At 53.0% G+C, this 27,839-nt stretch overlaps 3 protein-coding genes across 11 annotated transcripts; all 3 read right to left on the bottom strand.

The window, feature by feature from the left end:
* Nucleotides 1-654: 654 nt before the first annotated feature.
* Nucleotides 655-12,563, bottom strand: FXYD5 (FXYD domain containing ion transport regulator 5). Of its 8 annotated transcripts, none has more exons than XM_061387971.1 (9): nt 12,343-12,547; nt 11,597-11,657; nt 9,532-9,624; nt 8,842-8,940; nt 5,296-5,409; nt 4,172-4,201; nt 4,018-4,092; nt 1,247-1,317; nt 655-943 (listed from the first exon to the last, which is right to left on the bottom strand). In XM_061387971.1, exons 2-8 carry the CDS (start codon nt 11,655-11,657, stop codon nt 1,277-1,279), a joined length of 513 nt encoding a protein of 170 aa, XP_061243955.1. In that variant the 5' UTR covers nt 12,343-12,547; the 3' UTR covers nt 655-943; nt 1,247-1,276. The 8 variants fall into 8 exon arrangements, with proteins under 8 accessions (XP_061243955.1, XP_061243952.1, XP_061243953.1 ...); XM_061387968.1 differs by lacking the exon at nt 1,247-1,317 and adding an exon at nt 11,747-11,797 and having other exon boundaries at nt 12,343-12,531; XM_061387969.1 differs by lacking the exon at nt 1,247-1,317 and adding an exon at nt 11,747-11,797 and having other exon boundaries at nt 12,402-12,531.
* Nucleotides 12,564-12,956: 393 nt separating this feature from the next.
* Nucleotides 12,957-22,137, bottom strand: FXYD7 (FXYD domain containing ion transport regulator 7). Of its 2 annotated transcripts, none has more exons than XM_061387979.1 (6): nt 21,906-22,137; nt 17,213-17,242; nt 15,020-15,062; nt 14,817-14,857; nt 14,485-14,575; nt 12,957-13,333 (listed from the first exon to the last, which is right to left on the bottom strand). In XM_061387979.1, the coding sequence occupies exons 1-5, from the start codon at nt 21,928-21,930 to the stop codon at nt 14,490-14,492; spliced, it is 225 nt and encodes a 74-aa protein (XP_061243963.1). In that variant the 5' UTR covers nt 21,931-22,137; the 3' UTR covers nt 12,957-13,333; nt 14,485-14,489. The 2 variants fall into 2 exon arrangements, with proteins under 2 accessions (XP_061243963.1, XP_061243962.1); XM_061387978.1 differs by lacking the exon at nt 14,485-14,575 and adding an exon at nt 15,204-15,278 and having other exon boundaries at nt 21,906-22,104.
* Nucleotides 22,138-22,227: 90 nt separating this feature from the next.
* On the bottom strand, nt 22,228-26,652 carry FXYD1 (FXYD domain containing ion transport regulator 1). The gene is made up of 7 exons (XM_061387980.1): nt 26,469-26,652; nt 25,316-25,380; nt 24,824-24,856; nt 24,197-24,271; nt 23,669-23,705; nt 22,707-22,756; nt 22,228-22,526 (listed from the first exon to the last, which is right to left on the bottom strand). Exons 2-7 carry the CDS (start codon nt 25,374-25,376, stop codon nt 22,504-22,506), a joined length of 279 nt encoding a protein of 92 aa, XP_061243964.1. The 5' UTR covers nt 25,377-25,380; nt 26,469-26,652; the 3' UTR covers nt 22,228-22,503.
* Nucleotides 26,653-27,839: the final 1,187 nt, after the last annotated feature.

The raw sequence follows: 27,839 nt of genomic DNA, 5'->3' as shown, positions 1-27,839 counted from the left end.
CTTGACCCTGGGCAGAGGTCTCCACCCCCAGCCCTGTGATTCCAAGGGTCTATTTTTGACTAACCTGGTTGAGTTCCTCCCCAAAGGCAACAGAACCCAAGGGTCTTCAGGAAGTGCCCACTGGGGCCTATACCCCTTCTCGACCATGCTATGGGACCCCAGGACCCTGGAATTCCCCACCCAAACTACTCTGAGCCCACTCTAGTGGCCTTCTTGTGGACACACCCTAAACCAAGAGGGAACCAGGAGTATGGCTGGAGCTTGGATGTGCAGGGTGGGGTGTCCACACTCACGTGCTGGAGGTACCCAGAGTGGGGAAAAAGCCAGTTGCCGTGGGCCTGGGGCCTCCATTTGTAATTGCCCAGTTACCAGTACCACCTCCCAACATCAGGGGCCAAGCTGGCTTTGGCTCTGCACACACACCTGCAGAGGGTCTCCATCTGCCCTGGGCAGAATCCAGCGCTGACTCTCTATTGGTCAAATCTTCCCGAGGCCCACCCCTCATCCCTCCCACCTCACCCCTGCTGGCTTGGTTTACTGTATCCCTCACCTAGGTTCCGGAGTCTGTGACCTTCCCATCTTTCTCCTGGGGGCCCTGCCCCAGCCCCCGCCACTTTGTTCCACTCCCTGGTCAAGAATGATCAGAGACCAAGGGACAGAGAACACAGGGCTTTACTTCCTGTCTGAACACAATGGATAAACGGGGGCAGGCAGTCCTCAGGCAGGCAGGGCTGGGAGAGCAGGGGGCTCAGGCCATCAGTCCTGGATCTGGCTCCATCCACCTCTTCTCTCTCAGGCTGGGCTTTGTTGTAGGTCCTGCAAGGTCACAGCGAGCCAGTGGGGGCTCAGTCTCGGGGTGCCCATTAGATCGTCAGCCCCTGCTTCCTACGGACTCATCTGTCACGATTCCAGCACAATCGGGGCAACTGTCTGCACTTGCCACCTGGGGTGAAAGAAACAGTTCAGTCGTGAGTCAGAACAATGCTGATTATTACGTGTGATCTGGATGCTGGAGGATGAGGCCCATCCGCCCTGTCCCTCAGAAGGCTCCAAGGCAACTCTGAGCAAGTGACAAGAAGCTGATGGGGAAGAGCCGGCTCAAGGGTCCCCAGGGGTCATTCACGTGTTCAGCAAATATTTACTGTGCACCTACTCTGGGCCAGGCAGTGACCTAGGCACTGGGGACACGGCAACACGGCCAGGAGCACGAACGGAGGCAATCCCTGCTTTGGGAGCACTGACTTACCAGTGGGGGAGATGGACAATGAGAAAAGACCTAAGTCAAGTGTACGGACGGTGATGAGTCAGTGATGAGCGCTATAACGAAAAATAAAACAAGGAAGGAGGCAGGGAGGCCCAGGAGTTGGGGGAATCCTCATGGTGATGACTAGACGTGCCGCACAGGGAAGGTGATATTTGAGCAGAGACCTGAAAGGGATGAGAGGGAAGCCACGTGGACATCTGGAGGAAGGGTGTTCCAGACATAGGGAACAGTCAGTTCTAAGGCCCAGAGTGAGGGAGGAGTAGACAGGAGGGATTAAAGGAGAGCCGGAAGGCCAGGGGATTGGGCCAAAGCAAATGAGGGGGATCTTAGAAAACAAAGGAGGGGGACTTCCATGGAGGTGCAGCAGTTAAGACTCTGCTCCCAGAGCAGGGGGCCCAGGTTCAATCCCTGGTCAGGGAACTAGATCCTACGTGTCTCAACCAAGAACCTGCATGTTGTAGCCAACTAAGACACAAAATGTGTGAAAGCGTGTGTTAGTCGCTCAGCCGTGTCCGACTCTTTATGACCCCATGGACTGTAGCCCACCAGGCTCCTCTGTTCATGGGATTCTCCCGGCAAGAATACTGGAGTGGGTTGCCATTCCCTTCTCCAGGGGATCTTCCTGACCCAGGGATCTGCATTGCAGACAGATTCTTTACCATCTGAGCCATCAAAGCAGCCAACTAAATAATTTTTTTTTAAAGAAAGAAAACAAAGGGAACTTCAGAAAACAGCCCTTTTCTATCTCCCAGCTGCCACCCTTACCTACCCTTCCCTCCCTCTGGACTCATCTCCTACTCCTCTTCTCTCACACCTTCCCAGCCACTCCGCCTCTTCCCTTGGTTATTTTAACAAGCTCAGCTCATTCCTGCCTCCAGGGCTTTCCACTTGCTTCTCCCTCTGCCTGCTTTTTAAAATCATCTTTCTCATCATCAGAATCCATTCTGCTTTGACCTCTTAAGAGGAAGTGCCTCTTCTCATCCTTCTCAATCTCATCTTTATTTTCCTCTTGGCAAGTCTCTTTTTCTGTATTCACACTGCTCATGAAAGCATTGACCTATTTATTGTGATCTCCTACCAGCTGTGAGTTCCCTAATGGTGGGGACCAGGGTCCCCAGCATCACAGCACAGGAGGGCACAGGGAGTGTGTGTGTGTGTGTGTGCTCAGTCGTGTCTGACTCTTTGCCACCCCATGAGCTGTAACCTGCCAAGCTCCTCTGTCCATGGGATTTTTCCAGGCAAAAATACTGGAGTGGGTTGCCATTTCCTACTCAGGGGGATCTTCCAGATCCAGGGATTGAACCTGCGTCTCTTGTGTCTCCTGCATTGGCAGGTGAATTCTTTACAACTAGTGCCACCTGGGAAGCCCGGGCACAGAGTAGGTGCTCACAAATGTCACTGGAACAATTTAGAGTCCTAGAGGTAACATTCAGGCTCTGCCCTCACACAGACATAGGTCCAGCCCTTCCCTGATTTTTATGTGCTCTGTGACCTTGGGCAAACTTTGCAACTCTCTGAGCCTCACTTTTCCCACAGGGGAGAGCACAGTGCCTGGCACAAAGTCAGGATCTATAAATACGAGTTGAAAAACTGAGTCAACAGTGCTTGACTCCCTTATTCAACACCAATCAGGCACGTATCAGTGATCTCTTTTTAATTCTATCCAGGTTCTGCCTCCCACCTTAAGGCAAAAAGATATGGCTGTGCCCCTTTTCCTGATAAGGAAGCTGGACAAGAGAGGTCATAAAACTTGGCGTGGGTTATACAGTTTAACTGAGAGCTTGCAAACTGGTGGCCCTTGTATTTTATTTAATCTGTAGCATTATTAAAAAAATTAGTTTCTCTGCTTTAAATCCTCCCTTTGTCCCCCTTTCCTGCCTGACACTAGGCCCTGGGAGGCTGAGCACAGCCTGGTGGGACAGACGAGGGCAAAAGGAGAATGAGGCTGAGGTGTCTGATCCTCTCAACCCCTGCCCTGCTCCTTCCTGGGGAGCTTACCAGCAACCAGTGGCTGGAAACCTCTCTCTGGAGCCACAGCTCCTGTTTGGGGCCCCGTCCTCCAGCTCCATCTCTCACCAGGCCCTGGTGCAGCTGCTCCTTCCCCTCACTGCCTCAGGCTGCGCATCACAGCTCCCAGGTGTTGCTACTCCTGGGGAGTTGCACCATTGCATTCCCCTGCCATGTGAACAAGCCCAGGCTGGTCTGCTAGAGAAGACCACCAGGTGAAGACCTGATGTTCCCATTCAAACAGATCCCTGCTGACCCGCAAATGCCCTCAGAGGCATGAATAAATCCAGCGGCAACCAGAAGAACCACCCAGCTGAGCCCAGACTATGTTTCCAAAGTGCAGAAACGAGAGGTCAGTAAATGGTTATCATCTTAAACCACTGAATTCCATGGTTTACATGGATGTGCATTCTCAGTCACTCAGTCATGTCTGACTCTTTGCAATCCCACAGACTGTAGCCCACCAGGCTATTCTGTCTGGATTGGATTTCCCAGGCAAGAATACTGGAGTGGGTTGCCATTTCCTTCTCCAGGGGCTCTTTCCGATCAAGGGATTGAACCTGCGGCTCCTGCATTGGTAGGTGGATTCTTTACCACTGAACCACCTGTGAAGCCCAGTTTATATGGATATGTCTCCTTTAAAATGACCTTGTTAGGGGCCCTTCAAATCCTGTCTGGTCAGAGTGTAAGCCAAGGTCTCCTCCCTCCCAGTCCTGATGCCTCTCCCACCCAGCCCCCATTCTCACTGGTGAGGATGACGATGCCTGTGATGAACAGCACTGCTGCTACCATCAGCCCCCGTTTCCGGAGAGTGTCCTCGTCTGCAGAGAGAGAAATGGAGGAGTGTGATGAGAGGGGCCTTCAGCCTCCTTCACCCACAGCCTCCCAAGAGTAACTTACCATAGAAGAAGGGGTCATCCTCCTTTGAACCTGGAGGGGAAAGAAGGGAGCAAAGGTTTATGGAGCGAATTGGAGAGTGAGAGAGTCAGAGAGGAGAAACCTGTATCTCAGCCTTGGTGCACTTAGGGCAAAACCTGAAGTCCTCACAAGGACCCAATCAGGTTCCCATCACCTCTAAACTCTTCTCGCTTATCCCCTTATTCACTGTGCTTTACTCCCACCCCCATTCCCCATGGGTGAACTGTGCGAAACCCTGCTCACCCCAGGGCCTTTGCACAGGCCGTTTCTACTGCCAGAGGCTCCTTTCCTCGGGCATCCACATGGTTCCCCTTAGCTTCTTCTCAGTGAGGTCTCCCTGGCCTTTTACAGAAAATGCTCTCTGACCACTCTCTCACCCTAACTCTGTTGCATCGTTTTTTTTTTTTTTCTCCTTCATTTTTCTTGACAGCAACTTAATATATGGCTATTATTAACTTGTTATATACAGTTATGATCCTTATTTACTGTCTCTCTCTCACGAGAACATCTGCTCCATGAAGGGAGAAATTTTCATCTGTCTCATTCACTTCTGTACTCCTGGCACCTAGAGGAGGGCCTGGCCCACAATAAGTGCTCAGTGAATATTGTTTGAATGAATGAGTGAATGAGCTCTCTATGTGATCCATGGCAGTATCCTTTCCATCTGTTCACTGAGGCTGGCTGCACAGGAAGTGGAAGATAAGGCCAGGAGGGGAAGAATCAAGGTGCCCCTATACACAGAGCTCTCTGCTGACTCCAAACTGATCTCCAATGCACAGGTAAATCCATCTGAGACCAGAGAAGCACCCAGCCAAGCCCAGACTAGACTTCCAAATTGCAGATCTGAGTGCTAAATAAATGACTGTCATTTTAAGCCACTGGGTTTTGGAGTCATCTCTATGCAACACTCACACATTCATTCATCTATTCGGACATTTACTGTGTGCCCACCCTTTAGTCACTCACAAGAATACCTGCCCTGAAGTCAGGTGTTCACCCAACACCTGGCTACTGAGCATTCTTCTGTGCTCCGCAGTATTGAGGTACTAAGAACACACAGTGAACAAGAAATAGCCTGTGTCCAGTCTGAGAAGGGAGTTACTGACCAGGCTGTCTGAGGATGGAGTTCTTCCTCTCGTGCCTGCTTGGGGATCGTGTCTTGGAGGGCGTGGAGCCTTGAGTGGGATTGGCAGGGGATTTCGTCTTGGAGGGCGTGGAGCCTTGAATGGGATCGGCAGAGAGAGCAGCCAGAGGATGGTGGAGGGCAGGAGTGACCCAGGGAGAGGAACGAGAGACACCATTGATGATCTTTGGGAGTAGCCCCTCTCCCACACCTACATTCAGTGAGCTGGCACAGGTTCCCCCCGCCAACCCACGGAGGCAGCCAGGAGTGGCAGGTGCTCACCCTGATTAAGACCACCAGCCCAGGCTAGCTTGCTAACCCCCGAGGAGCTCCTGGCCCCTCTCTGACCTTCTGGATGGCCCCATGATCAGGAATAAACGGTAACATCTGTCAGACCCAGACAAGGGCCTCCAGGAACTTGACCGAGTCACAGAACTTGAAGATACTGGTTCGAAGACATGTTGAATATCACCTCTGCTCCCAGACCAAAAACATCAGAGGGTTCCTCTTTGTAAAAACATGACTATCCCCAAGGAAAGTCCTGCCCCTCTGGCACTGAGAAGCATCCCCAGTAAGGTGGTCACCCCTGACGGATGCCCAGATGTGAAGTCAGCAAGCAGAGAAACTGCCTCATGACTGGCTCCCCAGGCCAGCTTCAGCGCCTCACTTCCTAAACACGAACCGACAGCCAAAGGTTACAAGATGTTCAGGAAAGCTTTTTCCAAGAAAAGGGAGCAGCAAAGTCATGGGCAAAGATGGAAGGATCACAGGAAATGTAAAAGGACAGCCTCAGCGGTATGTAGGGCTTATTGCCCCCTCCCCCAGTGTGAGGAAGCCTGGGCTCAAATTTTGGTTCTGCCATTTTGCACTGTGTGGCCTAAGGCCTGCCGAGTAACCTCTCTGGGCTTCAGTTTTCTTCCGTGTAAAATGGGGTACCAACAGCTCCTACCATGTAGGATAGTGATCAGTACTAAATGACTGATCACGTAAAAGCTTAGCACAGTGCATGGAGCAAACCCTCAGCACATTGTTGTATTGTCTACTTGGCTCCGACTCCCCCCTTCTGTGATCAGTCCGTCCACCTTTCCCTCGGGAAATGTTGCTGCTTCCCCAGACCATCTCAGTCTCCTATGGTAACCCAGCCACAAGGGGGAGCATGTGACCCAGTCTCATCTGTTCCTGTAGCGCTCAGAGGCTTCAGTTGTGTCCAACTCTGTGCTACCCTATGGACTGTAACTTGCCAGGCTCCCCTGTCCAGGGGATTCTCCAGGCAAGAATACTGGAGTGGGTTGCCGTGCCCTTCTCCAGGGAATCTTCCGACCCAGGGATCAAACTCGCATCTCTTATATCTCCTGCATTGGCAGGCGGGTTCTTTACCACTGAGCCACCTGGGAAGCCCCATCCTTCGCTAGGACCTTTCAAATTCCAAGTTAAAATTTTCAGCAGATGCTGGGTGAAACTCAGAAGTTCTGAGCCTGCAGGTGATGGAGCCACTTCCTTGCCAGGTGAAAGACAAGCTCCAGCACGAGAGAACAAAGACGCAGGAGAAAGAGAAGCTCTGTGGGGGCTGGGCAAGCTTGAGATTCAGCAGTGCCTTTTACCTCTTGGCTCCTTGACCCCCTCGGCCCAGCTGAATTTTCATCATGTATAACCAGGGATATAGAAGAACACATAGAGTAACCCAGGTCAGCAAGGACTCAGAGTAAGAGAATCCAGAAATATGAAGATGTTTTCTCAACTGGAAAATGTGGAAACAGCTGCTATACCCCCACCCCCATGGTTGTACAAAATTAAAAAAAAACTCCCTTCCCCCAAGACATCGTATTTCCATCTGTTGTAAAATTGTTTTAATAGACAGACTCTGTCAGCAAGAGATGCGTTACTGTCATCACTGGGAAGTTATAACAATGATAACAACAACAACAAAAATCTACAGGGGGAGGACTTTCCCCATTAGTGCCCTTGTGCAGTGCCCAACCTGAGCAACCATGCATGCATTCCAGGTTGTGAGTGGCCTAAGCTATAGGACTTCCAGTGGGGGCTGCTTCTCAAATATGGGCCATCACACAGGCATTAGAAACCACCTATTACCTTTATTTCTGCTCATCTCCCTTTCCCAAATGTTACCTCCGGTAACATTGACTCACTTGTCCTGTGGTGAGTCACCTCTTCCCTTACTCTTGGTCTAATTGGTTCACACAGAGTTGACTGGGTTTTCCAGCCCCATGATGGGGCACAAGACTCAGCCCTGACCAATCGGAGCTGTTCATTTCCCAGGCTCCCATTGGTCAGTCATGGGCACGTGACCCCACCTGGGCCAATGAGAGTCAGCTCTAGGCCGTGTAGCTAGAGAGGCACTCTAGTTGCTGAGTTTGTAATTGCAACTTAGAACTAGTGGACCACTTTTGCCACTAAAGAGGGGAAAGCCCTCTTCAGAATGAAGACAGAAGAGCTGAGAGAGGAAGAAAGTCGTGATGACAGTGCCTGAGCTCTTTGACCCAGCTGTGCCTGACATTAGTGCCTCTGTACTTAACAAAGCATATATTGCTAATAATATTTTTTTTTCAGTTGGGTTTTCTGAATTTTATAACTGAAAAGCTCCTGGTCTAACATTAAGAAGATCTACACCAAGGATAGGAGAAGGCAATGGCACCCCACTCCAGTACTCTTGCCTGGAAAATCCCATGGACGGAGGAGCCTGGTGCGCTGCAGTCCATGGGGTCGCGAAGAGTCGGACAGGACTGAGCGACTTCACTTTCACTTTTCCCTTTCATGCATTGGAGAAGGAAATGGCAACCCACTCCAGTGTTCTTGCCTGGAGAATCCCAGGGACCGGGGAGCCTGGTGGGCTGCGGTCTATGGGGTCGCACAGAGTCGGACACGACTGAAGCGACTTAGCACACCAAGGATAAACCCACAGGCACATTTCCCGCACCAGCCCTATGAAGGGACCTGAATCTATTCAGGGTCTTGGAGGGACTTCCCTGATTGTTCAGTGGTTAAGAATCCGCCTTCTAATGTAGGGGACACAGGTTTGACCCCTGGTCCAGGAAGATCCCACATGCCTCAGAGCAACTAAGCCCAAGGGCCACAATTATGGGGCCCACGGTAGAGCCCATAACAAAAAGAGAAGCCCGAGTACTGCAACGAAGACTCAGTGCAACCAAGACCCAGTGCAACCAAAATAAAATTAATTAATTAATTTAATCAAGTTACATTAAAAAAAAAAAAAAGAGGGTCTCTGAGTCTATCAAATTTGGAAATGCTGCAAACCAGATAGATGGTCCCTCTTGGGATGCCTGCTGCAAATAAGCTTTATTACGACTCTGAGAAGTCCCAGCAGATAGAAACATGTTTAACTCAAGAGTTTCCCAAATATCTTTAACCGCAAACCAAAAAAAAAAAAAAAATTGGAAAAATGTATTAATTCCCCAAACGGATGCTCTGAGAAACGTACTGAGGGAAATGCTGCCCTAGATGGAGAATTAAACACAACTCAAGTACGTTGCTGTTTTAGTCCCAGGTCTACCTTGCGTCGTGCTCTTGTCCGTCCCCTGACCTGTTGTTAGCAGTACCTCCGTTTCCATCGGTTGCTGGGTCTGGGTGTCCATCTGGTTTGGTGTTGCTTCTACTCAGGGCAGAAGAGAAAGGCGGGGAGGGTGAGAAAGGAGTGAATCATGGACCTGCAGAAAACAACAAGGGTCCTTCTCCCTGAACCAGGCTGGCTAAAATCAAAGATGTCCACAGATAAATGTCGCTGTGGGGGTGAGAAAGGGGGACCCTCTCACGTGCCACTGGTGGCAGGGCAAGTCGGTGTTCTTGTGCCCCACAGGGTCATGAGTAAACTTCACAGCCAGGTTCCTGGACCCTCATCCCTGGTGTGTCACTGACTTTTGGTGACTCCTTGGGCGAGTGACTCTGAGCCTCCTGTAAAATGAGGATAGTCCTCATTTCTTTCTCAGAGGGCCTGTGTGAGGACTGAGGGAGTGAATGCAGGGTAAGTATTTAGAGCCATGACTGTCCCTTCATTTGTGCTGTAAGTGCTCAAGGAGGAAGGGACAAGGTTTCTCATTGTGGTGCTGTGAGCAGCAGGATGAACTGAGCCTAGACGGAGCCATGCCTGAAGGTTTATCCCTGGACTTTTCAGTTACACAAACCCAAAAACTCTCATTTGGTTCAAGCTTGAGATTTTTGTTGCTGTGAAAGGATGTTGACAGACCCATTCCTTGTTCGTCATCTGGGGCTGGAGTAGGGACAGGAATGATTTCAGTCGCTGGTTCTGTTGGAATTGTGACCTCCTTTGATGTCTGTCCTGGAAAATCAAGGATGAGAAGTCAGGGGGGAGCCTTTGGTCCCCCTTCTCTCACCAACACTCCTACCCTCCCCTCCCTTCTGAAACCTTGGTGGTCTGCTGGTGGAGCAGCAGTTGACCGATCAGCTTTGGTGGAAATATTTTAGAAATGCTAACACCGCACCTCCAGCTGCCTCTCCCTGTCCATCCTTGTGGGATGAGAGAGGCAGTTAAGGCAAGTACGCCCAGGTGCTAGAGTCAGCCAGGGGCCTGATCTCAAATTCTGTTCCCAATAACTTCCTTGCTGTGTGACCTGCAGCAAGTGAAACCCGTCCCTCTGAGCCCTGGTTGCCCCCTCTGCAAAATGGAGATAATGCTTGAATCTACTTCTCAAGACTGTAGAAAGGGTGAAATGAGATGGAGGTGGGAAGAATCTCGCCTACTGCTTAACATGCAGTCTGTGCTGGATATCAGATATCGGATATCGTATCTATCTATCAATCGCCACTGCCCCCAGCCTGGCCCCGCCTCCATCCTCTCCCTCAGGGACCATCGCACAGCCTCCTCCCTGGTCTCCCTGCTCCCCACACACAGCCAGAGGGAGCCTGTGAACCTGATTCAGATCAGGCTGCTGGCTGAGTGCCTCCTCTGGCTCCACCTTGCTCTGGGTGAGAGCCAAAGCCCTCACGTGGCCCATAAGTGTCCCCCCCACCAACCCAATCTCCTGTCACCTCTCTGACCTCTCCTCTTTCCACCCCACCCTTTGTTCATCCCAACCCAGGCCCGGCCTGTCTGCTGTCACTCACACTCTCCAGACAGAACTCATATTCCTCACATACCTGCTTGGCTCATCCCCTCCTCTCCTTGTATCTGCCCAAATGTCACTTTCTGGTGAATGTCACTTTCTGGTGAGGTCTTCCCTGATCACTCTATTTAAGCAAGCCTCATTTCTCTCCTCTATTTTCTTTCCATAGCATTTTTCACCTTCTAGCATATAATATTGGGTTGGCCCAAAAGTTCATTTGTTTTTTTCCATAAGATGTTATGGGCCAACCCAATATAAGTTACTGAATGCATTTGGTGTCTGCCTTTCCAATTATAACGTAAGCTCCTGTTTTATGCCTTGCTGTTTCCCCAGTGCCTAGAATAAGATCTGCTCAGTGAACGCTTGTTGAACGACTGAATGAACACATGAAAACCATTTTATCCCAGAGAAATGGGGCAACTTCAGTGCAGAGTTTGCTCTGGGTTCCGGGGTTAGAGCCCAGCCCCTCCACACACTAGCCTCTGGCCCAGGGCACTTTCCTTCACTGAGCCTCAGTTTCCTCATCTGTAAAATGGGCATAAGAGCATCATAGATTAGAGCAGAAGCTGAAACAAGCACCTGCAATGCAGAAAGCACCTGCAAGGATCCCCCGTAGATACTGTTTTCAGAAGACACTTCACAGGCAAGGGTGCTGCTGCTACTGCTGCTGCTAAGTCGCTTCAGTCGTGTCCGACTCTGTGCGACCCCAGAGACGGCAGCCCACCAGGCGTCCCCTTCCCTGGGATTCTCCAGGCAAGAACACTGGAGTGGGTTGCCATTTCCTGGACTGGCCTCAGCTCACCTCCTTTCCCTAATCACGTATCACCAGAGGAACCAGGAAGCTCCTGTGTTGTGAGTCGAGGGTTCCTGGCTGCCAAGTAGAAAACCTACACCCATCTCCCCGCCAAATCAAACTCTGTGAGTTCTTCTTGGACGTCAAATGGAGGATGCTCAGCAGGACAGGCCCTGGCCAGACTCACTGGAAGCAGCCACCCAGGTCTGAGGTATCTAACAGGGTGTAACCTTGGCCCCCTTACTGGGGCACCCGCTTCCTGGTGCCAGCTCAGTAGAAGACTGAGAACACAGGAGAGAGAACCCAGATTCACCAGGCAGCCACCCAGCAACACAGGCACTTGAAGTGTGGCTGGGGGCTCTGCAGCAGGGTGGAAAGAAAGGGCTGGGCCTTACCTCTGGTGGGGAGAATCAGGCCAACAGTGATGAAGAGACACAGGCGACCAGAGGGCGACATCTATAGAGCAAGTCAGAGCTGGGGTCAGCCAAGATGTCAGTGAGGCAGGGACAGGGCAACCCCCGGGATCCTGCAGCTCCCTTCCTTACCCTGAGCAGGCCCCTCTGGCTTCAGAGACCCCTGCTAGGGCTGATGGTTGGCTGTGGGGAAGGGGGCCAAGGGGAGGGTCTCAGAAGTGGAGGTTTCCAGCAGTCAATCCTTCATTCCCTCTTCAGGTCCCCAAAGATAACAAAAAGCATCAGTCTACACCAGGCTCCAAGAGGCAGCCACTGCCCAGGGCAGTCCCCCTGCCCCAAGAAGTGGAGAAGCACTCATGGGCCGGCTGGGACTGACCCTGCTGGGCAAGGGGAAGGCGCTGGGGCACAGAAAAGGAGATAGGAGGGCCTCGGCCCTCCCTCTGGGGCTGTCCTCAGAGCGAGGAGCCAGCAAGGAGGGGGAAAGAGGAAGAGTGAGTAATGTACTTCTGATCTCAGAGGAAAAAGTGAGTTGGTGTGAGGGCCTCCCAGCAGGGACAATAGAGCGGGATGCTGGGCAGATCTGGGCGAGTGAGAGGGAGGTAGGCGAACTGGGGAGACTGAGGCAGGAGAAGCCGAGCGGTGCCCACATGGCGGTGCCGAAGACAGCGGGACGGAGAGTGAGCATGAATGGGGGGCGGAGAGGCGCCGAGAGGATGGTCTGTACCCACCTGAGCCCGGCGCCTGGGCAGAGGGGAGCGGATGGAGGAGAGTCAGAGGAGACACTCACGTCAGCGCCGGGGGTCCGAGCCGGCAGCCTCGTAGGGAGAGGGCAGCGGCGGCGGCTGCGTCCAGGCGGAGGGTGTGGCCAGGGGAGCGCGCTGGCGGGCGGGGACCGAGACGGGCTCAGTCATTTCCTCCCGGGTTTCCTGGCTTCAGAGCCCGGGGTGGGAGCAGGAGGGGGAGACGTTGAGGGCGATGCGGGGGCCTGGGGTGAGAGGTAGGGCGGAGGCCTCCACCCACCCCGCCTAGGGGAGGCTGGGGGTGGGAACTGCGGGGCGGGCAGGTCTAGGCGGGGTGGGGTTTGAGGAGGCAAGGGGAGCAGGGGAAGGGGTCTACTCTGGGGTCTCGGGGATGGGCAGCTGGGTTGGGGGGTGGTGGCATGGAGGGAAGGGAGGGGAAGTTTGAGGGGTTCCGGGAGAGGAGGAGGCCACTAGGGAGCTGGCGGAGGGGAAGGAGAGGAAGGGGGTAAGTCTGGGGATGGGGAAATAGCTCCCCAGGTTAGATTTTGCCCCCTCCCCCGTTTCCTCCCCACAGACGAGAACACACAGACAGAAGAGGGGGAGAAACCAAACGCAGATTTATTAAGCTCAAGACATAGACACCGAGGGTGCAGGGGACCGGATCTCCTAAGAGGAGACAGGGTAGTCCCGGGGAGCAGCACCCCGGGACGGTGAGGGGCTGAGCGTGGACTCGAGGACCCCAGGAGATGGAGGCCTGAGTCTCCGGATCTGGGATGCAGGGGGTCGTCATTGCCAAGGCCTAGGGAGGTGCAGCGGCTCCAGCCTTGGAGTGGGTGGGGCGGCTCATTCAGGGGAATGCTGCCAGGGGGGCCAAGCTGGGGTCCCCGCCGCCTCCACCCGATCCTCAGGCTCCTGCTCTCAGGCAGGGACTGCAGTGGAGGTGACCACTACTGGTTCTACACGCCGCCACCTCCGGGTGCTGGGGAGAGACAGAGAGAGAGACAGAGCCAGGGAGCTTCAGTCGGTGACAAAAAGGGTGGCAGTGGGCCCTTCATCCCCAGCACTGAGGTCAGGCCTGCAGATTGTCACCCCTGAGCTCCCTTCGGATGTTGTCTTGCCTCCCTGCACCCCAATGTCTGGTCCATATAGAGACACCTTGGTAGCTTTTGTCCTATCCCACAGGACACCTGTGATGAAGCTGGGGACCCCTGGCCCACCCTGGACTCTTCTGGGGTGTCCCCCTGCCAGAAGAAGAGTCTCCATCCCTCTGCCAAGCCCCCAACCTCTTCCTACACTCCAACACTCCATCTCTGGAACTTGTGTATACAACAGGAATTCTCCTGTCTCCCACCCACTTGGGACCATCATTCAACTGTCATGGGTCAAAATCTCATATATACTCTTAGACTGTGGTCAGGTGTCTGGGCCAACCCCTTCATCATTCACAAAGTGACCCCTTAATGTTCTTAAATCTCATGAAATAAACATGAAACAAAACACATGAAATTCAACATCAAATCCTCCAAATGTTGATTACCCCAAGGCCCTTTTTTTTTTTTTTTTTTTTAGTTCTAAAAACAAAAGAGCCAAAGAGATTCCCATCTCTGGTTTTTAAAAGTCCCTGGAAAGGACACAGTTCCACCAAAAACAGGTCGAGATATTTTTACATAATTAAAATGAACACCCCCAAGGAGTCACAATCTTTCTTCTACATGCTTATCCCTGCTCCTACATCCTACATCTCTCTCCACCTTCCTGTATAGCCACCTGCCCTGACTTTCCCCTCCTCCACCCACCACTCCCTCCACTCTCCACTCCCCATCCTCCATCCGTCTTCCACCCTCCACCCCCACCCCATCCTCCTCCACCCTCCATCCCACTCCCTCCTATATTCTCTCTTTTCTTCCCCAATATCAATTTTAAAAATCTGCATTCTATATGTCTCTCCTGTTTTTTTGATACAATTATTCTTAAGCCCTTCCTTCCTTCCTTTCTGCCAGCCTGCCTTCTTCCCTCCCTCCATCCCTTTTTCCCCTTGCTTCCTTTCTCTTCCCTCCCTTTTTCTCAGTCATTTCATCCTTGATTGTCCTAACTGAACAGGAAAGTCAAGAAATCATTCTATCTTCCTACCTTCTCTAGTGCTCAACTCTGCCTTCATTCTGATTGCCAACGTTCTTTTCCCACGTGGGACCCCTCTCTTCACAGGCTGTGGCTCTCTCCTCTGGAGAATGAGTTCATCCTTGCTTTTATAAGATTAGGTACTTGTTTCTGGGCAGCTTCAAGGACTCTTTAGGAGTCCATGTCACATCCCACTAACTTTATGCTTTAACAGGTTTGATGTGTGGAATCTCGGCTGCACTGTTGGCGGCCCCATTCTTAGGGAGATCCAGCACAACGTCCCCTTGGACTCCCCTCCCCACTCCCACTCACCCTCGCAGAACCACACTCTCTCACACCCTCACCTGAGGAGGGAAGCTCCGACTTACAGGATTTGCATGTTGGGCTGTGGAAGCAAAGATGAGAGAGAAAGGCATCAAGAGACTCAACTGAGCAGGCTTTCTGGGAAACACCTGGCTGGCTCTGGGATCCCTTTGGTTATGGCAGCACCCCTGGGGGCTCCCAGGCTGTTCCCACCCCTCCCCTTCTCTCCCCTCTGCTGCCAGACCTCTCAGACCTGGAGTCCGCCTTTCTGCACTTCACCTTCTTGCCTGTTAGGAGAGACAGAGAACAGAACAAGGACACAGGACATAAGGGTATGGACAAAAGCCAGTAGGGAAATTGTAGGTGCCTGGGGACCCCGAGGGGCCTTCTTGGAGGGGCTTTGGAGCTCAGGAAAGGGTCACACTTACTGAGGATAATGAGGATGCCCAGTAGGAACAATATGGTAGCCAGAGTCATGCCCACCGTCTGCACAGTGTCATAGTCTGGGGAAGACATTGGAGGTCATCAAAGTGGGGTGGCTCCTCAGCCGCCCCCCCACCCTGGAGCCTTGGCCTCAGTTCAAGGCTGCAGGCTCCTCCCATGGGTTCATATGAGGATCAAAGACATGGCCCTTGGACACCAAGTGCTCCCCTTAGACCTCTGCCCACTACCCTTCTCTGGATTCTTCGGCCATAGATATAGATAGGACCTTCTTCTACTGCAATGGTCCCCAGCATTTTGGGCACCAGGGATTGATTTTGTGGAAGACTATTTCTCCACGGACAGGGGTTAAGGGATGGTTTCAGGATTATTCTCATAAGGGGAGGGCAACTTAGATCCCCCGTGTGCACAGTTCACAATAGGGTTCCTGAATCAATTAGAATCTAAGGAGGCGGAACTCCGGCAGTAATGCCAGTGATGGGGAGCAGCTGTAAATAGAAATGAAGCTTCACTCGCTTGCTTACTGGCCACTCACCTCCTGCTGTGCGACCCGGTTCCTAACAGGTCACTGACTGGTACCAGTCCTTGGCCCAACCACTGGGGATCCTTGTTCTACTGCATTTACTTTTTTCAGCAAACAGCCTTCTCTGTGGTCTCTCCGTCATCCATCCCCCGACTCAGCGCCTCAGCCACAGAGATCTTGTTAACACTTGAGTCCAGTCAGGGTCCTCCTGAGCTCAGAGCACACCACTCCACTCCCTCTAACCTCCACCTCATAGCAAAGAAAAGCCAAGGTCCTCCCTACACCCCAGGAGGCCCTGTACTGTCTTGTCCTGATCCCTTCTCAGACCTCATTCCACTTCACTCTCCTCCTCAATTCCCTTGTCCAAGCACATGGGTCTCCCTCCAGTTCCTGGAGGCTATCAGGCATAGTCCTACCTCAGGGTCTTTGCACTTGCTGGGCCCTCTTCCTGAAAGCTCCTCTCTCAAATATCCCTCCCTTACCAACTCCTGGACTTTATTCAAATGTTGGTGACCCCTTCTCTGGCTGTCCTATTTAGAATTTCCCATCCTCTCCTCAACATTTCTTAACTTCAGTCTTTCTTTTATTTTCCTTCATAAGAATTATTCTTATCTAATATGCCACAGTACATATCTATAGAAATATTCACTCTGGACCAGCAGTGGTCCAGGCCTCTGCCCTCAGGGAGTTGTCTTTCATTTGTGATAAACAAAATAAAACCACAAAACTCAGTCATGGGACCATGCCTAGATCTATGTGTGGCTTGTCTTGTTGGGGACTCAAGAAGGCCTCTCCTGACAGTCATTATTTGATCTGAGGCCTGAAGAAGAAAAGGGAGCCTTAGCTAGCTGTGTGGAGGGCTAGAGGAAGCGTATTCCAGCAGAGGGAACAGTAAGTGCAAAGGTCCTGAGGCAGAAGACAACTTAGAACATGGAGAAGAGTATGAGTGAACAAAGGGAGAGAGAAGGAGGGTATACAGAGAGGGAACTGGGGTCAGGTCTGCTAGACCTGGAGTCCCTTTTTGAGCTTCAGTGTTGTGGAAAGACTTAATGATATCTGAGTAAATCTTCCCCACAGTCCTTATGGGTGAAAACTTAGTGTTCTTATTTGCAGAAGGGCCCAGAGAGACAGAGTTGCTTGCTCAAGGCCACACAGCTAGTGAGTGGATCAGCCAGGATTCAAATTCAGCCAGCCTGGTGTCAGAGTGGTTGGCTTCTTTGATGACCCCAGAAAACTAGCCCAGAGTGCTGGTGAAGCCTGAGGAGGGTCCAAAGAGGGTACCCCCTCCCCAAGTCTGATTCAACCCTCCATAGGCCAAGCTGATATCAATTATATCCACATGGTCATGTGGCCAGTGACCCAGCACATAACATGTAAGCCATAGCTGAAGCCACTCAGCAGTGGCCTGTGGGGATCTACAGCCACCCCTCCATCCAGCCCCTGGGTACCTTCGTCGCAGAATCTGCCACTCACCATAGTAAAATGGGTCAGGATCCTGAGGAACTGTGGGAAGAAGGCAGAGAGAGAGGGAAAAACATTTCAACACTTGGCTTCTTAATTATTTGAGGATCCTAATGGCACCACTGGCCCAGTGGTTTCTGTGTAGAAATCAGATCATTGAGACCCCTTGCTCTGGACAATGTAGCCTCACGGCAGGACACAAAACTTAAAGACTGGAGCATAAGCTGGATTCCAGCCCCAACTCACTCCATTGGTCGATACCTTCCCTTATATAATGCCCAACCTACCTAATTGTACGTGGCAGTCCTGATCCTAGACCTAGGAAATCTAATGCAAGCATGGACTCATTTCTTGAGAAACACATATACACTCTCTTTTGCATATGATGCTGGGAGTATGAATCCCACTGGAGAACTAACTGCTCAGTGTATCAGCTTCCCCTGAACACTCCCTACAACTTCTCAGTCTTCTGAGAGCTCTCATCCACTTGTTCCTACCACCAAATCCAGCAGAGAGGAACTGTCCAAAAATTTATATTATTCCTATATTACTTATTTCTCAGACACCATCAAATTAAAGATTCAAAGTTGATTTTGTAGTAACTTTCCCAGTGTGTACATGTATGCGTGTATATGTATGTAACTATTTTCACTTTTCACTTTCACACATTGGAGAAGGAAATGGCAACCCACTCCAGTGTTTTTGCCTGGAGAATCCCAGGGACGGGGGAGCCTGGTGGGCTGCCGTCCATGGGGTCGCACAGAGTCGGACACGACTGAAGCGACTTAGCAGTAGCAGCGGCAGCAGTACCACATAAAAACATACTCATCCGCTAGAAGACTCACCCTGATTTCTAAATGTTAACATGTGGATAATGCTTCCTTGGTGCCTCAGGTGGTAAGGAGTCCACCTTCAATGCAGGAGGCCTGGGTTCAATCCCTGGGTCAGGAAGATCCCCTGGAGAAGGGAATGGCAACCCACTCCAGTATTCTTGTCTGGAGAATTCCATGGACAGAAGAGCCTGGCAGGCTGCAGTCCATGGGGTCGCAAAGAGTTGGACAAGACTGAGCAACTCACACTTTCACTAATGTGTGTATATATGTGTGCGTTTTTTTTGTGTGTGTGTTTACTTTTCCCTATCTCCTACCTCCCTGTCTTAAATGGTAGTCTCCTCCAGAAGAACTCAGAACATCCTTCCCATTCACAAAACCCATCCTGATGCTTCCCTAATACACTGACAGCTTTTAGTACACCCTGCCTTGTTTAGAGTGGAATTCTGCAAAACATGCCCCACTAGGGGAGGAGGGTGTACTGGGAGTGCTAGGGTGATGCCAGATGTTGTCATTAGTGTCCTTCCCCCATCCAAGCTCAGCAAGGACGGCTACCTTGAGGTTGGGAAGGAGAACATGTGACTAATTCTGGCCAATGAACCATGAGTCTGGTCTGCAGCATTAACTGCCCATGCAAGAGCTCTCTTTTGCCTTTGGCTTGGTGACATGAATGTTCAAGATTGTGGCTGCTCCAGTTTTCTTTGGGAAGTAGAGACCCTAGTCAACCCATTGTGGACACATAATCTAAGTAAGAGATCTACTTTGGTTGTCAGAAATCACTGAGATTTTTGGTACTTCATTTGTTGTTTAGTAGCTCAGTCGGGTCTGACACTTTTGTGACTCCGTGCCCGCCAGGCTCCTCTGTCCATGGGATTTCTTCAGGCAAGAATACTACAGTGGGTTGCCATTTCCTTCTCCAGAGGATTTTCCTGACCCAGGGATCAAACCTGTGTCTCCTGCATCTGCAGGCAGATTCTTTACTGCTAAACCAGCAGGGAAGCCCTTGGTACTGCATACTGTAGCTTAAACTGACTGATGCAAGACCCTGAATAGCACTGATTCACTGTAAGTTCACCCTCTTCAGCTCCCTGTCCAGTCTTCAAAGAGACATTCTTAAAAAGGAGCTGATATATCTCTACACCTTCCAACCCTTGTTAATCTCTCAAGAGAAAACAGGCCTTGGGCTCAGTGTCTTCAGCAGGTAATAATATCTCAGTAGACTGTTATGACATTATTTGATTTTCTCCTTTGTTTATTTATCTAAGCTGCATTTGATAGCACTGATTCCATGCCAGGCTCTCTTCTGAGCACTTTACAGATATTACCACATTTAATTTTCACAGCCGTTCTCTGATATAGGCACTATCTTCATTCTCTTTCCACTAAAGAGGAACACTGAGGCCCAGAAAAATGAAATTGGTTGTTTAAGGTAATTTTAATACTTACTTTCAATGTAAGACAAAAAAAAAAATCCTGATTTTCCATTTGTGGAGCTGATATAAAATAAAGCTAACAAAGTTTTTTAAAAGTTAATCCTTTGAAGGAAAAAATGTTAAATATCAGTGTGGGGAACATTTGGACAGGGCAAAAACCATGAAGGTGGTACTCATAAGCATCGAGATGGGAAAATAGTATTTTAGAGTCATCTCTGCTCTGTCTTAGCTCCCCTACCAGATGCAGAGCAAATTTATTTGACTCATCTCTGCTGTTAATCCTGGCATTTGTAAAGTTGTTCAAAAACTTTTCTAGAATGAATGGATGAATGAATGAATGAACCCCTGCTAGGCAGCATCAGAGATGGAACAGTTGCATTATCCTGCGTTTCCACATATCCTGCCTCCCCAAACCATCTGAGAAGCCCTGCCCCAGAAGGTGAGCGCCTGCCCCAGAATCCTCTCTGGTTCCTCTCTGGTTCCACCCTCCCGGGGTGCTCCTTGCTCCATGCAGAAGTTCCTCTCTAGTTCCTGCTGTCCCAGCAATCTGGGTCCTCAAGGCGAGGCTGAGCTAAGGGTGGAGCCAGGAGGCAGGAGAAGGAATGTGCACCACTCCTGGCCAGTTGCCAAGGAGAATCAGGAAGGAGGTGGTTACTATGGCAACTGGAGCATCTTGAGAGGTGAGGAGAGGTGATGGATCTGGGTACCCCAGGCTGGATGGGGTCCTGTGTGGGACTTGAGGGTTGAGTTTCTAACTCTGGGGCCAACCCTGATTCCCTCTGCTCCCTTTGTACCTCCTATTGTTGCCCCTGAACAACTGGCTTGTGGCCAAGCCAAGGGTCCTTTTTAAGGATAGAGACCAAGGCCCAGTTGTGCCTTTCCATCTCCTTTCTATTTGCCCCCAACACACCCTCCTGCTCTGTGACAGGGTGGGGGTGGAGGCTAGGGGTGCAAGGGAGCCGTCCCCCTCCCTAACGATCTGTTAATTAATTTCATTAAGCGGTTTATGACAGGCAACATGCGTTTCCTGCCCCCGGGTTTCCCAAGACCTGTGGTCCCCTCTCCTGCTGTGACTGGGGAAAGGGTGTGTGGGGGGGAGGGAGGCAGGGCATCTTCCTCCCACTTCTGCCCGTCTGCTGCCATCGATCCTGCTAACCACCATCTCTGCGAAAAGAAGTGCTGGGCTCCCGCCAGGGCTGCTGGCTCAACCCTGCCCCCTCTCCCTAGGGTGGCTTCCAGCCTCTGCAGCCGCCCCCCCCACTGCCCCCCCTCCCCGCCCTGCTTCAAATTCTGCAGATATGGTTCAGTGCAGCAGCCCCCGCCTGCCGGGAAAGGGGGCAGGGAAGGAGAGATCAGAGTGGAATTGGGGTTCCCTTCAGTGCCAGAGGCTCCTCAGCAATGATGGCCTCTTGCCTGACCCTGCTCTCAGGGCTGGAAACTCCCTCCCTGCCCACCTCTCCCCCACCATGAAAGCATTCTCCCCCCTTGTTCCTCTGCAGAAGTAAGCTCAAGAAAGGGGGACTGTTGTGGGGACCGAGTATTTCAGGGGTGCCTAGTCGGGCTAATGGTGTGAAATGTCTATCTCTGTGTGACTGGAGGGAGGTGGGAAGGCATCTGTTTGCACACCCAAATGCACCTTTTGGACAACACCCTTGAATGAGGGCTGGGAAGGAGGGTCCTGCCACCCATCCCCGCAAATGGGGGTTCACTGCAGTGGTGCAGGCCCCACCCTGTGCCACCCCTCCTTTTTCCCATTTCTGTCTCACGCTGTCGGTTCTTCTCTATCTCTCCCCCTCTGTGTCTTTACGCCTCCCTCTGTCTCTCGGTCCTTATCTCTTCCAGGCTGTCTCAGTCAGTCTCTTTCTATATTCCTTACTGTCTCCCTCTCTCTTGCTCTCTCCATCTCTCATTTCCTACAGCTCCTGTCTTTCCCTCTTTCTCCTCGCTTCCCTCTGAACCTGCCTGTCAGAGATTTCAGGAAACACCCACCACAGGTGCCAGCACTAGAGAGAGAGGGAGGGGAAAAAAAAAAAAAAGAGGGACATGGACCCCGTCCCCTTACGTTCCGCAGGGACCATGAAATCTGCGCGAACCTCTGTGGCTACAAACCCAGCGGCTCCCACCCTCGAAGCCCATTTCTCCGAGTCCACTACCACCGCGGCGCTGGACCAGCTGCATGGTTGCTATAGCTACCGGTCCGAGCATCCTTTCTCCCGGGACTGCCGCTCTCCAACCACCGGTCCCGCACAGGAACCGAGACCACCGGGAGAGGGTGCCCAATGGAGTACCGAGGGGTGCAATGCAGGGGCCTCCGCCCATGTGAGGAGGGGACATCCCCTTCCCCATTCCCCTCCCCTTTCAGTACTGGGCTCTCCCCCAGATCCTCTGTCAAGCTCTAAGATCCCGGAGCCCCGCTGCGCCCTCTCCCCAGGCGACGCTCACCCTTTGTGGGGACCTGGGTCGCCATGCCGGGCTGGAGCAAGGGGCGGCTGGATGTAGAGGCGGTGAAGGAGCGCTGGCTGCAGCAGCTGGAAGCCGGACCGACTGTTGTCAGGGGTAGATGAGGGGGGGAGCCCTGGTGTTCGGGGGGCCGTAGCCAACGGGGGCCCGGAGAGCCCGCCCCCGTCCCGGCCACCCCCACCCCCGCCCCCGCCCACTGCCGACGTCCCCGCCCCTTCCCCAAGGGTGGGGGCGCCCTCTGCCGGGGCCAAGGGGGCGCCCAGGCTTTCCACCGCGAAGGGACTGACAAATTCGCACAGCGCTGTCAAGAGAGAAAAGCACGTTTTATTGGAAATCTGAGCGTCAGAGTCTGTGGGGGCAGGGCTAGGGAAGAGGGCAGTCCAGGTGGTGGTGGGCGTGCAGAAGATGGGTGGGAAGCGTCAAGTGCCAGGGGAATCCTGTGGGGGTGAAAAGGGTGAAGGGCAGGAGAGCCCTCCAGGCCCGCTACCCAGCCCTTTGCCCCCTCCTCCTCCTCTATCCTCCCTCCCCCAGCCTAGTTAGAGCTGCGGGACCTGGCTGGGGCCCATCGCGCCAGGTGTCTCTACCGCCGGCGGGTGGACAGACCTGAGGGGGAAGACAGAGAATCCGGAAGTCAAGAGGGGCACCCCAGCTCCTCTGAAAGATGGGAGCACGGCAGGGCAGATCAAGCCCCGATCCCCGACCCCCCGCGCCCAGGGAGGGCCAGCAAAGGGCTTCTTGGAACCAACTCGCATTCCCAAGCACCCTAAGTCTCCCCAAACTCACGGCGGATTGAACTGCGGAAAGTTCCCTCCTCTTCATCAGGTTCCCCAGTCCTGGGAAAGGAGATGCATCAAGAATTGGGGGGTGGAAAAAGGAGAGAGACAGCTACACTCGGAAGACCCCAATGTCCGCCCCATTCACAGACCAATCCACTGAGACCCACAGATGGGCAAGGAGCAGATTGGAGCCGCCAGAAAATCCAGTGCAACCCAGGAGCAGTTTAAGTGTTTGGCAGGAGGTGCTCCAAGCCGATAACAGCGAGTACCTCCCAGAGTGTTGAGGAAGGAACTAGAATATGGAAGAGGAGGTATATAGCCAAAGCGACTTGAGGGCAGATTGCCTGGAGACAGCCTAGGTGAGAAACCCAGAGCCCTCATCTTCCAGTTGAATGATCTGGGGCATGTGAACACTTTCCCATGTCTCAGTTTCCTCATCTGTAAAATGAGGTTAATAACAGCGCCTACTTTATAGAGATGGTGTGAGGGGTAAATAACACATAATGAAATAGCATCTTGTACATGGGACACAATAAAATACTACCTTTATTTATAATAATATCTGTAAGTATCTTAATAGGAAGAAGATATTCATACGTTGCTTGGGCTTTAAAATTTTATTTAACGATAAATCAAAGAGCTAGGAACAGGACTCTGAGCTAAACTGGGCCGCCAAGTAAGGTGATCTCATTTCGCCGCGACTCTTTCACAGCACTTATCACGCTTTGTGGTTTTATATTTGTGGGTCTGTTGGAACCCATGGCCACCGCCCCCACTTGGTTGGAAGCTCAGACAGAGAGGGCAGTTAACTCGTGGCTTGGTGCCAAGGCCTGGCTTGGGGCTGGGCACGTAGTAGGTGTTTAATACATATTTGCCGAAGGATCTGGCTGTGGATTGAGTGGACTTCTGGTCTCACCCCCAACGCTCCTTTAGAGCGGGAGGAGATGAGGGTCCAGAGAGGCTTCTTACCTCTGCTGCTGGTTGAATTTGCACCGGCATCTTCTGCCTGTGGGTGGGGGCGTGGAGAGGAGTGTGCTGAGATTCCCCTCTAAGCCGCACAGCGCACAGCGAGCCACAGATCTCGCTTGCCCGGGCTGGCGTGGCTGAGGATAAGGGTGGGGCAGGGGCAGGGGCGGGGCCGAGGGCGGGGATAGAAGTGGGGGGCGTGTCCGGGGCGGGGATAGGAAACGGGGCGGGGCCAGAAGCGGGGATATAAGTGGGGGCGGGGCCGGGGAGGGGATAGAGGCGGGGCGAGCCCGAGGGCAGGCAGGATAAGGACCGGGCGGGGCCGGAGGCGGGAATGGGGGAAGGGCAGAAACTGGGACGTGGCTGAGGGCAGGGGCAGAACAGGTGCAAGGCCCAGGGAGGAAAGTGGGGTGGACAGAAACAAAGGCGGGGCCAAGGGCACAGATGGGGCGGGGTTGAAGGCGGAGCGAGAGGTTGGGCGGGGCTGGGGCAGACACCGGAAGCGACTGAAGGCAGGGTAGGGGGACTCACTTAAGACGATGAGTATGCCCAGGATGAAGAGAATCCCGGCGATTATAAGGCCTCCGATCCGCAGGGATTGGTAGTCTGTGGGCAGCAGGGAGGCGGGTGAATGCACGGAGGAGGGTGAATGCAGGGAGAGGAGGAGGAAGGATAGGAAAGGGGCAGAATGGGGAGGAAGGGGCAAAGAGGAAGGATGGGGAAGAGGAGAGAAAGGACATCAGTGCGAGGAGGAGGGAGCGATGTGGGAGAAGGGGGATCAGGGAGAAAAGGTAGGAGGTGGACAGGGCAAGAGGAGGGAGGAAGCAATCGAGTAAGGAAGGATGATGGAGAGGGAAAGGGGGGCAGGGAGAGGAGAAAGGCAGGTGGCAACAGAGGAGAGGCCGTGGGATACTAAGAGGTAAAAGGAGAATGAATCAGAGAGACAGAGAGGGACACAAATAGAGAGACAGAGACTCAGAGAGACAGGGACAAAGGGAGATCGAGACCGAAAGAGTCAGAGAGCCAAATCAAGAGATAAAGAATGAGAATGCCAAAGATGTAAACACCGAGAGGCTAGAGAATGATGGAGACAGAAACAGAGAGAGGTAGGGCAGGCTAACCAAGCCCAGCACCCAGAGAAAGATGCCCCTCCCTCACCGTAGGTGAATGGGTCGTGTTCCTGTGGTGCTTCTGGAAAGAGAAGAAGAAATCAGGGTTGGATGCTTCCTGGGACCCTGGACAGAGAGCGGCATCACGAGACCCTGTGGGAGTTTTACAGTCTCGGGGCAGGAGTCTGGGGACTGTTGGACTCTGAGTAGGCTGCCCACCCTCTCTGGGTCTTGGCTGCCTCTCTGCACTGTCCGGAATGGGGCAGGAGGCACCTGACAGCCTCAGCTCTCCATCTCATTCCAGGTTGTCTGTGATTCCATCATTCACGGGAAGCCGGCCTCCATCCCACCCTCCCCCTTTGCCCGACCTGGGGCATCCTCTCCCCTCCCCCAGATACCAGCCTGTGACTGGACCCCACATGAGACCCCACTGAGACTCAGTTCAGACTGGAGGCTCCAGCTTGTTTCTTTTGCAGAATTTTCCTCTACCCTTACCACCCCTGGGGCTGAGGTGGTAGTGGGCTGCCTCCCCCAGACTCACCTGCGTTGACCATGGCAAGGAGACCCACACAAAGAACCAAGATGTGGCTGAGAGATGCCATTGTCCTGGGGAATACCAAAGGTCAGGAAATGCGTGCCCTCATTCTCCCACCACTGGGGCCTGAACCCAAGCGGTTAAGTCAGAGACAGTCCAGGGACTTAATTCCAAAAGCATCTATCATCCGGCTTGGTCACCCTGAGAAACAGAGGTGCCCCCTGCTTCATCAGGAAACAGCGTCACCAAAACAACCCACACAAAGAGGGTCACCCAGCAGCAAGGACGGGGTGAGGCACACACAGCCCACAAGGATCTCCCGCAGGCCGGGGCCTCCCTCACTGTAGGCCCCAGGTTCCCCGCACCTACCCTGGCAGGGGAGAGCAGATGCCTCACCCCACCCAGGTGGAGAGACAGACACTGCCAGGGACGAGACAGCCAGGAAACGCCCAAGGGCCACCTGCCCACACACCACGGCCTTGCTGTGTCCGTAATAGCCCGGCTCTCCTGCCCTCGGCCGCTGGCCCGCTCTCTGCCTGACCCTGGGTATAAATATCTCCCACTTCACCCTGGAGGAATTTGCCTCGCACAGGCCACCATGGCAACAGCCTTCCTCCCCCCACTTGGGGGTCATGCACAACCCTGCCCGGGGTGAGGCCGGGCTGCCACACTGCCACCAGCTGCCCCCGTGGGAAAGGCCACCCCTTCTCCTCTTCTGGAAGCAATGAGAACAGGGAAAACATCCCCTGGCCTGCCTCTGGGTGACATCTTTCACCAGCGGACAGCACCAGGCGAGTGACATGAGGCTTGGGCCGGTGGGGCTGAGATAGAAGACAGATGCCAGGGGTGGGGACGATGCACGCATGCGCACATGCATACAGACGCACAGTGGGGCTGCAATGGGGATGACGCCCGCTCCCCAAACTTCTGGTTGGAGCAAGGCATGGGGTGGAGACACAGGCACACATTAGTCCCCATCTGGGCCTCCGGTGCCCTCAATCAGTGAGGCAACCGACCTACACACATGAGTGTGCGAAACCCACACCCAGCCAGTGTGCACGCGCCACAGCAGGGGCAGGGAGGAGCTGCACCCACACTTCCACCCCTGAGGGAACCCCAACGTCCCAACCACACTCCCTTCCTCTTGGGTCTGGCTTGCCTGGGAAGCGGCTCCTGCTCCCAAAATAGGCGGCCCAGCCAGGCCAGGGGTGAGGCCCTGGAGGGGAGGGGCGGGGGACGCTCACCCCAGTCAGACTGTCCCCTGCCGAAAGAAGGCCCCCAAACGTCCGGCTGTGCCCCGGGGCCGAGCACTTTGCACCCCCTGGCCCAGAGCTGGCTGCGCTGCCCTCAGCGGTCTCCCCTCCTAGCCCCACCCCACCCCTACCCTCCCCAACCCGAGGCTGTAACTGGAGCCGGGCTGGAGGGGGGCCAGGGGGCGGCCCCCAGCCCAGACCGCCCTGGCCCGCTAGGTTAACTCTCTCAGCTCGGAGGGAGGAACAGTAGGCTGTCAGCGGTGGAGAAAGCTGGGGAGAGGAGGTGCTGGCAGGCAGGCTGGATTACAGGCAGGCATGCACACACACACACACACACCAGCCTCACAAACTGCTCAGAGAGCTTCTGAGCTAGGATGAGAGGGTGGGTGTCAATGATTTTCTGTGCTGCTCCCTAGGAACTGGGCCCAGCCTGGGCTTAAGGTCACCTGGCCTAAGAGTTTAGGAATCCACTGACCCTTGACCCTGGTGCCGTGCAGGGCCCTCATCAGCACCACAGGGCTGTCTGGGGGGCATTTCAGTGTGTGAGTAAGTTGTCTGCTGCTGACTATGAGGTCTTGCATGGGTACACACACACACAGAAACCCAAAGACCCAGATAAACAGGCACAAAACAAGACAAATACATGCATGTACATAAATACAAACTCAGAATTACACACCCAGGGAGAAGCCCAAAGACACACACACACACCAGCACTTCTTACACCAGTCACAAAACATCAGGACAGACACATCTGTATACACACACAACACATACATATTCACTAAGGTGGTGCCCATACGGAGACACAATCAAAGACCCAGCTGGCCACACAGCTTTAAGCACACTTACAAATGGTCACAAAGATACACACTCTCTGTACAGAAATAAACCAATGCGCACACACTACACTTGAATACATTCAAAGCCATATTACAGCTTCTGAACTAGGGTGAGAGGGTGGGTGTCAATGATTTTCTGCGCTGCTTCCTAGGAACTGGGTCCAGCCTGGGCTTAAGGTCACCGGGCTTAAGGTCAGCACTCCTACACAATCTCAGGCATGTGAAGGCACACAAACTGCATCCATTTGTACACACACACACACACACACACACATATTTATGTGGGTTCACAGAGAAGTAGAAACACTGTCAAGGACACAGCCATAAAGCAGCCACGTTGTGGTTTCATAACCATAAGAACAGACACACACACACATGCTTGTGTTCACATCCTCACACATGGGCAAACAGGCACACCGCTGGCCACACGGTGAC

Source organism: Bos javanicus, chromosome 18 (assembly GCF_032452875.1).
Source record: "Bos javanicus breed banteng chromosome 18, ARS-OSU_banteng_1.0, whole genome shotgun sequence".
Taxonomy (NCBI): domain Eukaryota; kingdom Metazoa; phylum Chordata; class Mammalia; order Artiodactyla; family Bovidae; genus Bos; species Bos javanicus.
The sequence above is the reverse complement of the archived record's forward strand: the minus strand, read 5'-3'. Positions and strand labels throughout refer to the sequence as shown.

What these genes read in the sequence shown, in the direction of transcription:
- FXYD5 (XM_061387968.1), bottom strand. Translation starts at nt 11,657, where the DNA reads ATGTCGCCCTCTGGTCGCCTGTGTCTCTTCATCACTGTTGGCCTGATT. An exon ending in GGATGACCCCTTCTTCTATG is followed by an intron (nt 4,093 to 4,171) that starts GTAAGTTACTCT and finishes CTCTCTCTGCAG; the next exon opens with ACGAGGACACTCTCCGGAAA. An exon ending in AGGCATCGTCATCCTCACCA is followed by an intron (nt 944 to 4,017) that starts GTGAGAATGGGG and finishes CTTTCACCCCAG; the next exon opens with GTGGCAAGTGCAGACAGTTG.
- FXYD1 (XM_061387980.1), bottom strand. Translation starts at nt 25,376, where the DNA reads ATGGCATCTCTCAGCCACATCTTGGTTCTTTGTGTGGGTCTCCTTGCC. An exon ending in ACACGACCCATTCACCTACG is followed by an intron (nt 24,272 to 24,823) that starts GTGAGGGAGGGG and finishes TGCTGCCCACAG; the next exon opens with ACTACCAATCCCTGCGGATC. An exon ending in TTTCCGCAGTTCAATCCGCC is followed by an intron (nt 22,527 to 22,706) that starts GTGAGTTTGGGG and finishes CTTCCCCCTCAG; the next exon opens with GTCTGTCCACCCGCCGGCGG.
- FXYD7 (XM_061387978.1), bottom strand. Translation starts at nt 21,930, where the DNA reads ATGGCGACCCAGGTCCCCACAAAGG. An exon ending in GCGGACTCCAGGTCTGAGAG is followed by an intron (nt 14,858 to 15,019) that starts GTCTGGCAGCAG and finishes TTGCTTCCACAG; the next exon opens with CCCAACATGCAAATCCTGTA. An exon ending in GTCGGAGCTTCCCTCCTCAG is followed by an intron (nt 13,334 to 14,816) that starts GTGAGGGTGTGA and finishes GTCTCTCCCCAG; the next exon opens with CACCCGGAGGTGGCGGCGTG.